Below are 17,113 nucleotides of genomic sequence, written 5' to 3' on the forward strand. Positions count from 1 at the left end.
CGGAGGTTCAGTGAGAACTGCCAGCCGCTCCCGGAAGCTCCAGGCCTGGAGGAGCAGAGCACAGGTCGGCAGGTCCCCATCACCTGCCGGCTCCGCAGCTGGGTCTGAAATGTCCCCGCGTTCCTGCTGGAGCTCCGCCTCTGAGCCATGTGTGTGGCTGGAGTGACCAGGGAAGCAAACACGAAGCTGCGAGAAGGGGCATGGAGGGACAGACGGTGTAGGACAGAGCACCTCTAGCTCTAGATGTGCTGTGAACCAAAACTGCAGGCGTCACTAAGTCAGAGGCTAGGAAAGGCAGCCATGAAACAATGTTTAAAAATAGAACAAGAATTTATAGCAGATAAAATTTTATACAATCATCTGAGAAAGACTTTTAAAGAAATATATTTCATATACTTCAGGAGATAGATGAAAATGTCCATTAAAAACAGCAGGAAAGCATGAAAAATAGGCAGAGGAAATGATAGGTATAGGAAAAGAACTAAAATCTGGGAATAAATTTGGTTTTTGAAATTAAAAATAAACTCAACAATATTTAATAGAGACTGCAAGTAGGTGGAGAGAGAATCCATAGCTTGAGAATTAATACTAAGGGATATACTTAAAACAGACAGCGGAAAAACAGATGGGAGAGTGACAGAGTGGTTAAGAACCATAGACTGCAGACTTCGGGGTTCGTTCCATCATTTATTTGGGGGTCCCAGGAGGAGAGAATGCAGAGAAAAGTGGAGTTAGTGTTTGACACCAACTCCTGAGAACTGAAGAAAGACATGAATTGATATCATAGTGGAACCTCAGAAGAGCAAAGAGAAGGAAGTGTTTACGAGTAGAGACCGACGATCTACAGAGTTCAGTTTTCCGATAGCAAACTCTTGCCAGGAGTAAGAGGTGTCCCAGAGAGCACAGCAGGGTCTTCAGAACGTGTGATGTCGACCAGGAATTGTGTGCCCAGTGAAACGTGAGTCAAGAATTCAGGCAAAAGGAAAACATTTCAGACATTCAAAGGTAAAGAAATAGCACCACAACAGGCCCTCACCGAAAGAACAATGAACAGGTAGACGGCAGCAAGAAGAAGGTGTGAGTCCAGTGCACAGGCATGGCGCATGTGAAAGCGGTGAGCCTGGAAATTGTAAAAATGCATCCGTTTGTTTCATTAACCATTGACAGTGTTGAAAACTACAATTTTATTTATTTTTTTAAAAAGGAAAAGGAAGAAAAACTAACCCTTTAGTTCATGATAAAATAGGAGGAGGGTATATTAATGGGTTTAAAATATGCCAAGGGCCTTAGGATATGAATGGTAAGATAGGCCTTCAGGAAAGACGAGTTTTTCATTAGGTTGCTATTCCTGTGAATTGAAATTACTGTACAGGAATAATGTCATAGTTTGTAGTCTAGATGAAGGATTCAAAATCAGATAAATCATACATCAGGCCACTGATGTTCTAAGGCAAAGATGAAATTACTTGATGTAGCCTTGAAAATCATTAACGGTAAAATTCTAATAGCGGTTAATGAAAATAGACACCTAGATAAGGAATACCTATTTTCTAAGTACATGTAGAAAATCCAATTTTACCAATAAATAAATTCAACCTAGGTACAGAGGGAAGAATAGTTATGCAGTAAGTTATAAATAATAAGTGAATATATTTTAAAAGTATTCACTTAGATATATGTTGGTCTTGTTTCTAATGGATTCATAAAAAAAACACACACAGAACACACACACACACACCTGGTAATCCAAATGAAAATACCTCCCCGGAGTAACGGTCTCTCTTCTTTTGGCTGTGAGGGCACTTGACCCCTCATAGGACAAGGTCCGGTCTGAGCCTTCGCGCACAGCTCTGTCCGGCATGTACCTCCTCCTGTGGACACTGGTCCCCGGCCTCGCTCACGGCTCTGTCCTCACAGGTGGGCTCGTGGTCTGCACACAGCACAGCTGGCGTGCACGGCTGTTTCAGGTCTGAGCTTTTCTCTCTTTTGCTGTAACAGCAAAGCATGCACAGTATGTTGCTGCATGTTGTCTTGCTAAGCTGTGAAATCTTTACAGATTTGCTGGTAAAGTTTGTATTTAAGTAATTGGGCCATCAAGATAAGTAAGATTTGTGCCGAAACCGGTTTGGCTCAGTAGATAGAGCGTCGGCCTGCGGACTGAAAGGTCCCAGGTTCGATTCCGGTCAAGGGCATGTACCTGGGTTGCAGGCACATCCCCAGTGGGAGATGTGCAGGAGGCAGCTGGTCGATGTTTCTCTCTCATCGATGTTTCTAACTCTCTATCTCTCTCCCTTCCTCTCTGTAAAAAATCAATAAAATATATTAAAAAAAAAAAAAAAAAAAAAAGATAAGTAAGATTTGTACAAAGCTCATTGTACTGATGTTTTGAAGGAATTTCAAACCCTATTGGAGATGACAGGGTCTTTTTTAAGTCCTGACAGTCATTTCAGCCTTAAAATTGTCAGGAATTGGTAGCATATGTGAGCTAAGTGAGGTGGGAGAGGTGAAGTGAATTCACCCTAAGCACACACAGCAATTGGGGGTTTTGATAGTTGATTTATGCACTTGTTTTTGGTGACTGAGACACTGAAGTAGAAAGTATATCCTCCTCTTCAGCATACATGGTTAACCTGCTGTCGTTGTTTCCCCATATAGAACGCATGTGTTTTCTTTTTAAAAACAAGTGCACAGCAATTCCTCCTCCTCTGTGCTCTCAGAGCCCTGTGACCGTACTGCCGTGACACCTCCTATGAGTCCTTTGTCTTCCTAACAGACTCACCTCCGACTCCCATCGGATGATGCCCACGAGTGTTTATGGAACGAAGGAAGGAAGGAGTCCCTGAGTAGTTTAATTATCTTTGGAATTTGGGTCCTGAGGGGTTGTTTACATTTCACATGTTCTGAAGTACATAAATTTTGAATTGGTTGATTACTTGTTGGCTCTATATCAGAGTTCCATAAAGTAATCAATGACTGTCCTGGACACCAGACCCCCAGCACTTCCTGGTCTGCGTCTTGGAAATGTGCTGGCTTCTGTGAGAGAGAGAACTGTGTCCACATCAGAACCTGGAATCAGACTTTGGTCTGATACCAAGGTTTCCTCATTTTGTGCAAATATGTAATTCTGATCTATTACTTAAGACTTTAGAACTCTGGTCCTGTCAACTGAGTCTGAACCTTTTGTAAAGTAGAAAATATTTTTATAAAATACTTCAGTAATTTGTGTTTTTAAATACGATTTTTAAAAATTATTTTATTGATTGAAGAGAGAGGAAGGGAGAAACATCACTGTAAGAGAGAACTATTGATTGGTTGCCTCCCATAGGTGTCCCGACTGAGGACTGAACCCGCAGCCTAGGTGTGTGCCCTCGACCAGGAACCAAACATGTGACCCTTCGGTGTGTGGGTCGGTGCTCCAAACGCTGAGCCACACCATCCAGGACAAGTTGTGTTTTTTAATTAAACCATTTTCTTAACATTTTTAAATGCTTTATGGAGATATAAACACATAACATAAAATCATCCATTTAAAGTGTATAATTCACTTTTTTGGGGGGATATTCACAGAGTTTTGCAACCGTCACTATAATCAATTTTATTTTTATTTTATTTATTTTTTTTTTTAAATATATTTTATTGATTTTTTACAGAGAGGAAGGGAGAGGGATAGAGAGTTAGAAACATCGATGAGAGAGAAACATCAATCAGCTGCCTCCTGCACATCTCCCACTGGGGATGTGTCCACAACCCAGGTACATGCCCTTGACCGGAATCGAACCCGGGACCCTTCAGTCCTCAGGCCGATGCTCTACCCACCGAGCCAAACCGGTTTCGGCAATATAATCAATTTTAAAACATTTCATCACCCCAAAAAGAAACTGCCCACTTAATCATTATTCCCTAATCCCCATCCCATACATTTTGTTAACATTTACACTTAGGATTGAAACACCTATTTCCTACCTTGTCTTAGTATAAAAATCAAAGTTTCACATTGTGTCTGTGTGTGTGTGTGTGTGTGTGTGTGTTTCAACCATTTATTTCTCTGTACCGTCCAGCTTTTCACAACTTACTATAACTTTATATGCTTATATGAGCTCCAAATTTAGTAATTTGAAAATATCATTTTACTCGTTTTCTTTCTAAGTATAAAACTTAAAAATGAGTATTATTTGGAGAGCAACTATTGCTTTCTTGACAGAATTTAAATCTGCCATCTTTTGAATGGCTCACTACCAGTGACTCGATTGGTGGTTGTGTGTGATTAAAGAGAGATCTCTCCACAGATTGGAATATGTAGCCTGGGTGAGTCTCTCTCTGGTAGTTTGGAGTATGTGTATTCAATTCACACGTCTTGACCTAAATTATTTTTCATCAATTTAGACAATTATAAGAAAATATAGTCACAAAGCATTTGTACTTTTTTCAGAATAGAAAAGTCTGTGTGAGTGACAAGTTATGTTATTCACTAATAGGCCATTTTGATGAATAGAAATATTATGTAAATCACTTGTCAGAAAGACATGAAATGATTTTTTTATCCGTGTAATTTACACTGAACTCTGGCTGGCACATAGCATTTTCTGAATTAAAATCTCTGTAGACAAGTAGTAGACTGTAATGTCCGTGTGAATAATACATGAGCAGCCTTACCGTCAGGCCCCGTGATAAACAGGCTGGTAGGTCACGTTAGGCAGCTCACTCCCCTCCGTAGGGGGCTCTTTAGAGAAACAGATTTTAAAGATGCTCTTACCTGATTCAGACGAGGAATGAGGCAAACCCTAGAGCGTCTGTGTGGCTCTGCGGTCTCTGTACTTTGTATCGTTCGTGTGATGCCTGCCTGTCACCCGGGACATGAAGGGTTACTGGGGTGTAACTGTGCAGGGTCGGCTCCTCTGATCACTCGGATGTATTACATAATAAAAGTTACTCTTATGCTTTGCTTAACTTCAATCAATAAACTTCGTTTTAGAGCTCCTTTCTGACCAGAGCATTCACCAGCAAGAACTGAGTAGTAGGTAATAGCCTTATTTTCACCGAGTTTACAATCCATCCACGTTTGTGAGTGGAAACTGTACCACACGGGAAGGCTAGGCCGTGAACTCCCTGAGGGTACGTACCTCTGTGCGGTCTGTCCCAGCACCTGCGGCGGCGTTGTGATCGCTTGATGGTTGCTGAATGTGTGAGTGACAGTGTTAAGCGCGGTGGGCAGTAGGCGGCATGTGCTCAAGGGCTTGGTCATTAATGGCTTGCACAGCATCCAGTCAGGAAAATAGCTACTACTCTGGGTGTTTTCAAAGAAAGAGGAATTTAAAACAAGGATTTATGGACAGGCTGGAGGAGCAAAGAGAAGAGGCATGGAATGCAGAGGGTGTTCTGTTCCTCTCGGCCCCGCACCAGAGCTGGGGAACAGGAAGGGAAGGTGCCTCCCAGGCCTGGGGCCGCGGGCAGTGCTGGCTCTGCGGCCACCTCCCAGGAGAAGGTTGCTGAGCAGTTACCTGCCACCTGTGCGCGTCCGTGTACACTGTGCACTGAACTGTACGTCCTGGTGTGATGGTTACAGGGCAGAGCGGTCTGTGCAGATGCGGTTCTCCTGGCAGCTGTGCCTTTTGGTCTTTCACATACTTAGGGCCTGCGGTCTTCTGGCTTATTCCTTTGTAAGCTTGGAGGAGTTTTATTAGGACTGAAACATGCATTATTAATCCAAAAAAAGTACCTACTCAGTCAATGCCAGGCAGTATTTTAGATACTAGGATTATAAAATAATTTTTAAACTGCAGCTTGTAAGATACATATATATCTCCTTAACACTCATAGCATGTAAGTATATTCAGATACTGTATATGGTGTTTAGAAAAGTTTGACTTAACAGTTTCAACCTGCCAGGTTACCTTGAAATCTTGCTCATTCTTCCTATAAAGTTGTATTCTTTTTTTTTTTTTTTTTTTCAAAATATATTTTATTGATTCTCCACAGAGAGGAAGGGAGAGAGATAGAGAGCCAGAAACATCGATGAGAGAGAAACATCGATCAGCTGCCTCCTGCACATCTCCCACTGGGGATGTGCCCGCAACCCAGGTACATGCCCCTGACCGGAATCGAACCTGGGACCTTTCAGTCCGCAGGCCGACGCTCTATCCACTGAGCCAAACCAGTTTGGCAAAAGTTGTATTCTTAAAAAAAAAAAAAAAAGTAATGCAAAGTCCACTGCCTGTAAGGTGGTGCCACTCACAAGCCATCTGGATGGGATGACTATTTCTTGGCAGATTAGAGGAAAAGGCAGCTTAACAAAATGCACATTCTGAGAAGACAGCCATGTATGTGGGTAGCTTGCGACATTTCAATGGAGAACGAAAGCCCTGCGTTGTTCGGGTTTCCATCAGTGACGGGTGCATGTGCTAACGCAGTCACCTTGAAATCCTGAACCTGTGGGGCTGTTGTTTTGCCTTCTTCCTGCCAAGTTTCATATTAGACCGTCTCATACGTACGGCGGGGCCCTCTTTCTGTCCCCTGTGTACCCCGTGCACCTTGCAGGTGCTCCCGGCCCAGGAGTCACCTGAGGAGCAGTGCCTGTCACCTGCCCTCCCTCCTCCCTCCTCCCGGCAGATCGTCTCTAAAACCCGCTGTCTTTGACTCCTAGCGCCCATCACAGGCTCTCCCCTTACTGCTGCTTGAAACACTCTGCAGTAAATGCTCTCTCATGGCACACGGGGCACACGGGCGGAGGCGTCCTCTAAAGACTCTGAAGCCCTGACTGTGCTGATGTTGGAAGCAAAGCCTACGACTCACTGGCACTCCAGGAGGGGAGAGTCTGAAAGGCTGAGCTGGGCTGTAGGGATGCGCTCGGCCACCGGTGCTTCTCCTCACCTGGCCACTCCCTTCTGCTGGGTCACCGCCTTCCTGCTTCCCAACAGAGTCCTCGTATTTCAGTCCCACAGGATCTAGTTACCTCTCTTCACATTCTCTGAGTCTGGGTTACTTCAAGAATCTTTTTTTCAGTCACTAGTGAATGCTGATGCTGGTGAACGCTAACCCTGGTGAACGCTAACCCTAGTGAATGCTGACGCTGGTGAACTCTATTATAAGAGCACTCAGGATCCCTCCTCTGATGCTAGAAGCTCTGTCACCTTGTCTTCACAATAGTATTGAGCTGAATGCAGCGCAGTATTCCAGGTCTGACCTGGGAGCAGGAAAAGGACATCAGTGGAAAAACTAGGGGAAACCCAATTAAAGGCCATACTTGGTTAATGGCATTGCTTTAGTGCAGTGGTTCTCAACCTTCCTAGTGCCGCGACCCTTTAAATACAGCTCCTCATGTTGTGGTGACCCCAACCATAAAATTATTTTCGTGGCTACTTCATAACTGTAATTTTGCTAGTGTTACGAATTGTAATGTAAATATCTGATACACAGGATGTATTTTCATTGTTACAAATTGAACATAATTAAAGCACAGTGATTAATCACAAAAACAGTATGTAATTATATATTCAATATGTGTTTTCCGATGGTCTTAGGCGACCCCTGTGAAAGGGTCATTCGACCCCCAAAGAGGTCGCGACCCACAGGTTGAGAACCGCTACTTTAGTGGAATTTTTTAGTTTTGATAAATGTGTCATGGTTATTACATAAGATGTTAACATGAAGTCTTACAAGAACTTCAGTAAATCTAAAATTATTCAAAATAAATTTTAATGTTTTACATAGCATTGAGTCTAAGATTGTACAGAATTGGGATACTCAGTGATAAATGTTTCTGTTATTTCCATAACATCCTCCGTATCGCGCATCATGCCCTCAGAATCAGATAAGTCTGAACTCAGTCCCCAGCTCGGCCACTGACTAGCTGAGAAGTGTGAGCAGGTAACTGAGTCCTGTCGATGGTTCTCTTCTCTGTGTCACGGGAAGACAAGCCCGACCTCACCAGGATGTTGTCAGAGCTTGGACACGACGGCAGCTGGGCGACCGCACGGTCAGCCCTGGAAGACCCCGGCCTCCAGGACGGCTCTCTGAGGAACAGCCCGTTTGGGTTCCTGTTCCCGCCTTAGGTCTCTTTTTACAAATGTACTCCCCTCCCTCCTTGGGATGTAAAGGGCCTGGTCACTACTTTTCTGGAGAATTGGGCAAACACTGGTGCCAAGATGAGAAAGGCAGAAAATGAGCAGAGACGGCTGCCGAGGCTCTGCCCTTGGCCTTCGCATTGCTGGCCTCTCCTCTCTGGGCCCGTCCCCTTCAGGGAGCCTGAGCCCAGGGCCTTGACTTTCCAGGCACACGGGTGTTTCTAAGCCTTTCTCGTTGTGCACTTATGGGCTTTCTCCCCTTTAAAGAGAATTTCTGATGTTAGAACCCCCAGGAAATAGAATGCACTGTTATTCTTTGATTCAGCAACTACTTATTGAGCACCTAGTTTTTGCTCGACCCTGTGTCAGTGTAATCCCAGCTGTCAGAGAGCTCACACCGTGCACTTCGTAAACTAGCAGCGAGATAATCAGTACAGTGGTGATGTTGGAAGCAAAGCCTACGACTCACTGGCACTCCAGGAGGGGAGAGTCTGAAAGGCTGAGCTGGGCTGTAGGGATGCGCTCCCACATGCGGCCTGTTTACAGGTAACTAACCGAGGACTCATCCAGAACTGCCTGGGCTCTGAGGGGAGGAGCCTCTGAGCTGGGTACTGCCCTGGGAGCCTGGACCCACCGGGATCTGTCCGTGGTGCTGGCTGTTGGCCCAGCGTGTCCTGCCTGAAACGCCTTCTCCTGGGTCTCATGGTCTGACTTTAAAATATGCAGGAACAAGGAGGAAAGGGGCACTGCTGTGTGAGACCCTCACGTCTGCGTAACCCGTAACCCATGGCCAGCAAGTGGGGAAGGGGGAGAATGAAGAAGTTGAAGGTCCTTTGTCTTTTCATCTGATAGAAACCCTCCATGTTGCACTCATTGTGTCCTGAAGAACTGTCCCAGGATCCACTTCCTCAGCGGCACGCGGCTCCTAGTGTGCCCCTCAGTGTGTGCTTGTCTCACACACTGCATTTCTCTCTCTCTTTCTCTCCCTCTCACTCTCTCACTCTAAGTCAGGGGTGGGAACATCTGGCCCGAGGGCCATATAAGGCCTGAGAAATCACTTGGTCTGGCCCTGCCAAGGCATTAGGGGTGAGTTAATGTTTGACCAAATATAGCAGACTAATTTTTAAGTTGAACATTTTGTATGGCCCAAGAATGATGTCATAAATATCCAAAAGGCCCTGGGCAGAAAAGAGGTTCCCACCCCTGCTGAGTGCCCGCCTGGCCACCACAGGGCAGCTTTGTGGAGCCTGAGGATGGCGGAGATCAAAATACATTGACTATGCATTTTGTTGTGTTAACTGTACACGGGCCTTGGGTCACCTGCCGCGTAATGGCTTAAAGAGAAGGAACAAGCACGTAGGTCTGTGTCCTGCACCCCCTCCTGCTCTGCCTTCCCTCAGCCCAGACAGGTCCACACGGACCAGCAGCTCCCTCAGGGCAGCCTTCCAAAGGGCCTGCGTTCTGGTCAGCATCGCAAGGGCTGTCCTCTCCTCCTGAGAAAGCCTTTCCCGCCTCCCTCAGCCCCACGTACCTTATTCCTAAGCTGAAAACTGGGTTATGACTTGACTCTGGGGAACCACATTCCCACGAGTTGATAATGTCCTGTGACATCCTTGACCCCGGGACCTGAGTCCTTTCAAGTGTGAGTGTCTGCAGCTTAAAAGCGGAGGCCAGACTGTGTGGATGGTGGGAAAGCCATCACAGAGCAGTCAGCCTGTGCTGCTTGCTTCTCGGAGGCTGACAGCAGGTGAAGAGCAGACTTGTAGAGACGAGGTCCTGTGAGTGTTAGGAGGGTTTCCCATGTGGGAAAAACCAACCATAAAAACGTTCACTCCTGGATCGTCTCACCTCAGTTCTGAACTTACGATTGGCTAAAACCAACTCGATCTCCAAACAGCCTTAAGGTGCCACCAGACGCTCGGAACAGATCCCGCCTCTCCTGCTGCGGAACCTGCCCCAACAGGCTGGGGGCCTCCTCCCTCATCACAAAGCGCATTTACCGGCTGCAGGGAAGCCAGGCACAAAGGCCACAGCCTCTGGGCCACCACAGAGTAACAGCTGCCTCTCTTGATTGGAAGAGGCAATAACAGTCACTCCAGTTAATAACTGAATGGGTTCCCAGGACGTGCAGTGGAGAGTGGAGCTGTCATTCTGTGCTGGCCGGTAGCTGAGCTGGGTTATTGGGGTGGGGCTGCTAATCCTATTAATCGGTGTCAGTGTCAGTGTCAGTGTCAAGGGGTGGAAGGCAGAGCTGTCGTGTTCTGCCAGGGACCTAGTGAAGCCACACATTTCCCTTCAGAGGTGTTTTCCTCACTCGAATACGAATGGTGAAGCCCTTATGGAAGCTCCAGTTTCACAGGCCTGAGTGCAGAGTGTTTGGAAAAGGGTAGAAGGAGGAAGGAAAGGTCCCCTTTCCAGATGAGATCTTCTCATTCCTGGAGCAGCCTGCTCGGCGCCTGGGCTGTGTGCGCCCTGAGCTTGCCCTGGGGGAGGACGCGGAGGGGAGTGGGGCCTTCCAGTGCGGGACGTGGACACACATGCGTCTGGATAAGTAGGAAGTGGGGAGGGCGTGGGGACAGGGGCAGTTTCATGCAGAGACCTGACTGGCTGAGGGGTCGGGAAGGCGTCCGGTCTCACAGGACTGAGAAGGCTGAGAAGGTGGCAATGTGGGTGGGGAGAATAACTATGGTCCAGCGTTCTTAGCGTACTTGCTTTTTTTCTAGCCACTCACAGGGGGGGGACACGCACAAGGCGATGCATTTGAGGCGCATCCTGACTCCTGGGAGCATTCAGGCATCCAGGCAGAGGGAGAGCAGTGATGGGCAGGAGACGTCCGGGGTGCGATAGGTGGGAAGGGAAGCACAGGGCCAGCGCTCCCTTTCCTCCTGGGCTGTGAAGTGAGGTCCCTTCTCTCCTTTTCTCTCTTTTGCATGTAGACTATTCAATGCCACACGCTTAAGAAGGTGGTTTAACTTAGCATTTGGACAACTCATCATGGAGCCCACTTGCTTTTCCCTCTCTGTCCCCTGAGGTGGAAGCGTCACAGGACGAAGAGCACTGTGCGTCCGCCTGTGTGGACAGGGGATGGGGTTCCCTGTCGTGCTCACAGGCCTGTGTCTCCTGCTCATCGGCCTCACCTCACAGGACATGGTTGCTGAGAAATCTTTTCACTTGTTCGCCTGTTGTTGAGTCCCCGTCCATCTGTTGGCCCTGAGGTGGGGACTGCGCAGTGTTTCTGTCCGGCGAGAACCGGGGGAGCACAGGGGTGGGCTGGCTCGTTGCATCTCTAACCCCACGTTCCCCACACCAGAGCCCTCTTGGCTGCAGGGGCAGATGATGTGTGAGGCTCTATTTCACAGTTGATTTTGCTATTTGCTTTATTTCTTTGAAAAGCTGCAAATGTTAAGTCCAAACGTTTTCAGTGGTACATTAATAAAAGGCTGGCTTTGAATGGCCTTTCTCTCCTGAAATTGGCTGATTTTTTTCCTGCTTAATGTCTTGGAGGGCCTGTGTCTTAAGTTTTCAAGAGGTCACGTCCATGTTGCTGGAGCTGCATGAAAGCTTTGAGGTTTGTTTTGTTTTGTTTTGGAGGCGAGATGTATACATTGAGCGTCTGCTTTCACTCAGCCCTCCCCTGTGCCGTGCTGGCCGCTCTCCGCGTGGGAAAGGCCTCAGAAGGGCAGTCTGCGGGTCCCCTCTGCGCAGGCCGCATGTGGGAGCGCCCGCCTGGCCGAGGCGAGGCGCCTTTGTTTTAGCTGGAAAGCACGTGATTCCCGGTCGCACTGCATTCCAGTGTGAAGCCTTACCTGTCCCTGTCTCCCTGCTCAACTCGCGGCTCCTAAGGAGGCTCACGGTGAACATGCCCTTCATCTTTGGGCATGAAACTCCATTCCAGTGAGAAGCTCTTATTCGAGGCACATGCCAGAGAGGGACCGGGCGTGTGTCCTGGGACCAGACCGGAGGGTCACTGCCTGTGTCTCCACGTGGAAACCCCGTGACAGTCCGTGGGCTGCCCTCCCCCCGGCCTCCGCAGCACGGAGAGGTGGAGCACTTCTGGAGACTGTGCCCTCGCGTGCCAGGCTTTGGTGAGGAAGCCCACGGAGCTCTGGGCGCAGTAGGGACACAGAGGGCGAAAGAGGATTGTTCCCTCTGAGGAGGAGAGGTGCGTGCGGGACAGAGGCATTGAGAGCGTGGGCCACGTGGCGTCTCTGCTCGGTCTGTCAGTGGCTGCCTTCTCTGTGCACGCGCCCCCCTGTGTCTGCTCCTCTCCCTGTGAGAACACAGGTCCTATTGGAGTAGGACCCACCCTAACAGCGTCTCTTTAACTTAGTCACTGCTTTAAAGACTTTATCCTCAGATACACTTATGTTCTGAGGGACTAGGGGTTGGGACTTGAACATAAGCGTTTGGGAGGGGAGACACGATTCAGCCCATAACAGGTTGCTGTCCTCATTGGTCCGGATGTGATGCAGTGGCTCTGTGCAGCCTTAACAGCTCATACCTGCCCCCAGGATCACTCTTGCCTTCCGCACGCCAGAGGGATGCCGAGAACTTGGAGGAGCTTCTTCCCACCAGCACTGTGAACAATTCAGAAAATGCACAGAAATAATCAAAAGTGGTTTAATACGCTTCCTAAAATGGCTGAAGTGGTAAAAAAAAAAAAAAAAAAAAAAAAGGTATAGCTAAATGGTTAGATGTTAGGTGATATTACTGAAGAAAAATTCTAGAAGAGGAAATCTTGGTGGAAGTCAGCTTGCCTTGTTGGGTGGTGATGACTGTTACAGAATGATCTGCCTTTCCAGGGTCTCGTGACAACTTCTGTATGAGATGGTTCTCCCTCTGCCTGGAGCACTTGGCTCCTTTCCCTCCTGTCTTACCTGACTTCAACCTCAACGTGGTCAGCGGAACCCATGCTGACCGCCATCCCCTCGTGCTCCTGAAGCGCGGGCCCGTTTCTCCAGGCACTAACCACATCGACATCATCTTGTTTATAGGCATTGGATGTGCGCTGTCTCACCCACCACGTCTCAAGCTTCGTGGGGACAGCAGTTGTGTCCTTGTGTCCTTGGTGCTCACCACTTTTGACCTACTGCTCCTACTAAGCCTTGAATAAATATTTGCAGAATAATTGAACCAGCAGAATGTGTCCCACTGCAAGTAAATATTTCATGTGGTTCTCATTTTGTGCCTGGGAAGTTGAGCTAATTTCTATTTGTATTCTTGTCTAGAATGTGGCCGATCAGATTGCATTTCAAGTTGCCGGTGGATTAACAGCCCTCGAACACATTCTTCAAGGAGTGGTCCCAGCCGCGAACGTGAACACAGCTTCACGAATTCCTCCCAAGTGAGTACAGTCTCTTCATCTGTCTTCCACCTTCCGTTTATGAGTCCTTCTGCCCTGTGTGTCCATGTGGGAGACCACGAGGAAATGGTACGTGTGTTCAGGCTTGAGGAGCAAAAGCTCACACTGCCTGTAGGGAGAAAAGCAGATTGAGCCTGAAGCCATAAAAAGGAAATCTCTGTGGTCTACCACCTTCTCTAGCCCTAAATCAAGAGGAATTGGTAAACTCCTGGGCAGTTGTAACTGCTTACAGAAATGGAGCCAAAATGAAGAGCAGTAGAGAAAGCCAGCTTCCTGTGCTGCCTGCAGAACAAGGTGTGAGCACATGAATAAAGCCCGAGGGAGGAAGGCCAAGTCCTCGCCACAGGAAACCGTCTGAGGCCAGACTGCTGTCACCTAGAGTCCCAACCACGTCGCTCGGACAGTCGCTCGGACGCAGGCGCAGTTGGGTCTTTGACTGCAAAGTGCTCTTGGCCGTCAGGGTCCTGCACAGCCGGAGACCTGGGTCTGCCTCCTGCTCTCCAGAGCCCCCTTGGTCTCTGGGATGTGGAAGCAGAGAGCTTTGCCTCAGAAGTCTGGCATCCCTGAGTTGTAACATGACAGTTTCTGGGTACTCACAGAGTTTAAGTGAGAAGTTTTCATAAAAATTTATTTATATCACGAAGAAAACTTTTAAATATTTAGTTAGCCCAACAAAAGTGAGTGCTTCATTTGTCCATGGGATAAAACAGAAAAAAAAATTCCCAAACCATGTTATCTTTTTCTTGAGAGACATTTTGGTAAAACAGAAATAGCGCCAGCTCTAGCGTCAGACAAAGCTGGACTCGAGTTCCCCGCTGGGAGAATTTGGGCAGTGCCTTAGCCCTGTGGCCGTGTCTCCTCCCATGGTCACACGGCTGGTTGTGCAGGTCAGCTGGAATGCAGTGAGCGTCCCTGTGAACTGTGACGTGCCCTAAGAGGTTAGGCGACAGGAGTCGTCTTTCCTGGTTCAGGACAGTGCTGTCTGTGTGGCATGAACTTCCTGCCACCTTGGCTTATTTGCGTCTGCTTTCTGTGGCCTTTGGTGACGTTTCTGTGCAGAAGTTCTTTGGTACTGAGTCTGGGGTTTGCTGTTCTCTCAAAGTAGAGGTGAATGAAAGAGGTGTAGGTGCCCTTCGGTCGGGCATTTCTGTGCACAGAGCCCACCCGGGCAGTTCCAGCCTGTGTGCATTTTCTTTCTTTCTTTCTTTTTTTCCTTTGAGGCATTTTATTTCCACATATGTATTACATCCCTAGAAAAAGAATCCCAGGATTTTCCGTCCTGTGTGTTTTCGTCTTGCTTCTTCATGGTCCATGATGCCCGCTGAGGTTGTCAGTACAATGAAACCAAACTGACGGGACAGAAGCAAGTAGTTCTGTCATTTTTCTAGATCTTTGAGTTGCACATCAAATCTGGGGCTGATTACTCCACACTTGTTCAACCTGCCTGTGAGGGTCCCAACAATTTTCCCAGCTCTGTGGTCATCAGTAATTTCACATTTGCCGATGTAACCATGCTTCATCATCACAGTCAGAAACCGGACGAGGACTTTGGAGCACGGCCTGATGAGAACCTGGCGCTTGCCTCTCTTTTTGGCATTGTTGACACTCTTCAGAGCATCAGCCAGGACATTCCTGCGCACCATTATGGCGGCACGGACCGATGGCGGGAAGATCTGTGTGCGTTTTCTAACCCACAAGAGTTGTCCTTATCAGAAGGGAAAGTGAACACAAACCACTGAGACTCCTTGTACGTATGAGACAGAAAGATCCGGGAAGACTAGCAGTGAAGTCTGAGAAAGAACTGCAGCGTTTCTGTGTTGCCTTAAACGCCCTCTGGAACCTAAAGCAGGTGGCAGAGACGGAGTCAGGGGCCATTGGACTGGCGGCCCGTCAGGAGCATGTGGACGCTGTGGAGTGAAGCCACATGCACCTCACATCCACCATGCCAAGGCCCCGGCACATGTTAATAACCTGTGTTAAACAAGTCCTCGTTTGTAGGCAGGATTATTCTATAATTTTAAATATCTATTCTTAGATCAAGACTTACTAAAAGCGAATAGCGTTCTCCTACACAATAAAAGTAAAAAACTGTTTTGCAAACTAATTAGCCATAGTGATTGATAAATGCTCTTCCCATTTGACTTATTGTGGCATTTGGTTTATGTCTCAAAAGGCTGCACGGAGATGGTCACAGTTGACAGCTGCGGCGCCACTAATGAGATTAAAGCAAAGAAATGCGTCGTGTCGCCTTTAACCTGCCGGTCGGCACTGCAAGCCACCTGGGTCTCCTCCAGAGCTGGCGTGCTGATGTGGATTCACACTTACGTGGCCACGTCCTGCTGAGACCCAGCTGAAGGCATGCTGACCATGACTGCCTTGTAATCAGACAGAACAGAGTTCAACACTAGCGTTTCAAAGTAATGTTTTAATTTTATGCTCCCCTACAGTTTTAAGTCCATTATTATAATCTCTGAAACATAACATTTCCAGGGGAGGTTAATTTTAGGAAGTACAGAAAGGCTAGTTAGGTTGGTGCTTAGAATATATATGATCTTCCAACTAAAATCAGAATGTGTCTCTGTGGAATAATTAAGTTGCCTATTCCAGTTGTTCCAGAGTCACCCATTAAACAAAAACCCTTGAAATAACCCATCTAGTTGAAGAGTTCTTGCTCCTTTCTCTGTGGTGTCCTTAATTTTAAAGTTAATTTTGGTATTATTAAAACGTTACATTTTAGAACACGATATGCATTGTCCTCTTTACCCACTGACCAGGTGTCTCATGTCCACTGCAGAGAAACAAGCAAATTCTGTCACATATAATTGTACTATGTAATATCTTCTAATTTTATAAATAAAATAATAACAGTTTTAAAAGATTCCCATATATGAAAGACCACATATAGAACTTCTTTTAATACATTTTCCATGTCAAGTACTATTTTTCTCTCCTTTTTTCAGTATATTTTATTCTGACCAGTATTATACATCTGAAATCTCTCTGCTGCAGCAGACCCATTGAACACGATGAAAATGAGACTCCACTGGAAACTTTTCTTCCTGCGACAAATAGCTTTATAAGCATAATCAGATCACACTCTTCTGGTAGCAGTCTATGAGGACTCCAGGTCATTTTAGCATTCGAGATTCACTGGTTCAAAAATACATACTGGAGTCTTTCTACTTTGTATAGACATGAGCTCAGAGATAGATCCTACGCTGTCCTTCGTGTTTGCAAACTTCCCACGTGACCTCGTGTGGGTGCGGGAGAGAGTATCGTGCCTCCATCCTGCCAATCAGCGTGGGCTCAGTGCTGCCATGACTAGGAACTGTTTTAGCTGCTGCGGTTCCATCACAGACCGAAAGTTAATAAATGTGCAAAAGATTTGAATAGATTCTTCACCAAAGAAGATGCACAGATGGCACATAAGCATATGAAAAGCTCTCAACGTCATCAGGAAGTACACATTAAAACTGCAGTACGAGACTTCCTCCTCGTGCCTATTAAATTACTTAAAATGCCCAGCTGCTCGACTGCATCCTGGCGAGCCTGCGGAGCAGCTGGAACCCACCTCCCCTGCAGGCGGAACTGCGGCAGGGTGGGCCCCTCCCCGGCCTGGGTCCCAGGCCCCTTCTGTGAGGGCCACCCAGCTCACATGGCGTACCCAGTGTATCTATACCAGTTAGTTTGG

The 17,113-nt window shown here is 47.2% G+C and overlaps 1 protein-coding gene and 1 pseudogene across 3 annotated transcripts in view; one reads left to right on the forward strand and one right to left on the reverse strand.

The window, feature by feature from the left end:
* SCAPER (S-phase cyclin A associated protein in the ER) overlaps positions 1 to 17,113 on the forward strand; it is a 166,046-nt gene that overhangs the window by 103,250 nt on the left and 45,683 nt on the right. For all 3 annotated transcript variants that reach the window (XM_070400670.1, XM_070400669.1, XM_070400671.1), the window contains exon 24: positions 13,289 to 13,404. In XM_070400670.1, coding sequence (XP_070256771.1) covers positions 13,289 to 13,404 — 116 coding nt within the window. The remainder of the gene's footprint in view (positions 1 to 13,288; positions 13,405 to 17,113) is intronic.
* Positions 14,630 to 15,078, reverse strand: LOC138998328 (small ribosomal subunit protein uS8-like; annotated as a pseudogene).

The sequence above is a fragment of the Myotis yumanensis genome, unplaced genomic scaffold, assembly GCF_028538775.1.
Source record: "Myotis yumanensis isolate MYYU_CA2020_CCGP unplaced genomic scaffold, mMyoYum1.0.hap1 SCAF_20, whole genome shotgun sequence".
NCBI lineage: Eukaryota > Metazoa > Chordata > Mammalia > Chiroptera > Vespertilionidae > Myotis > Myotis yumanensis.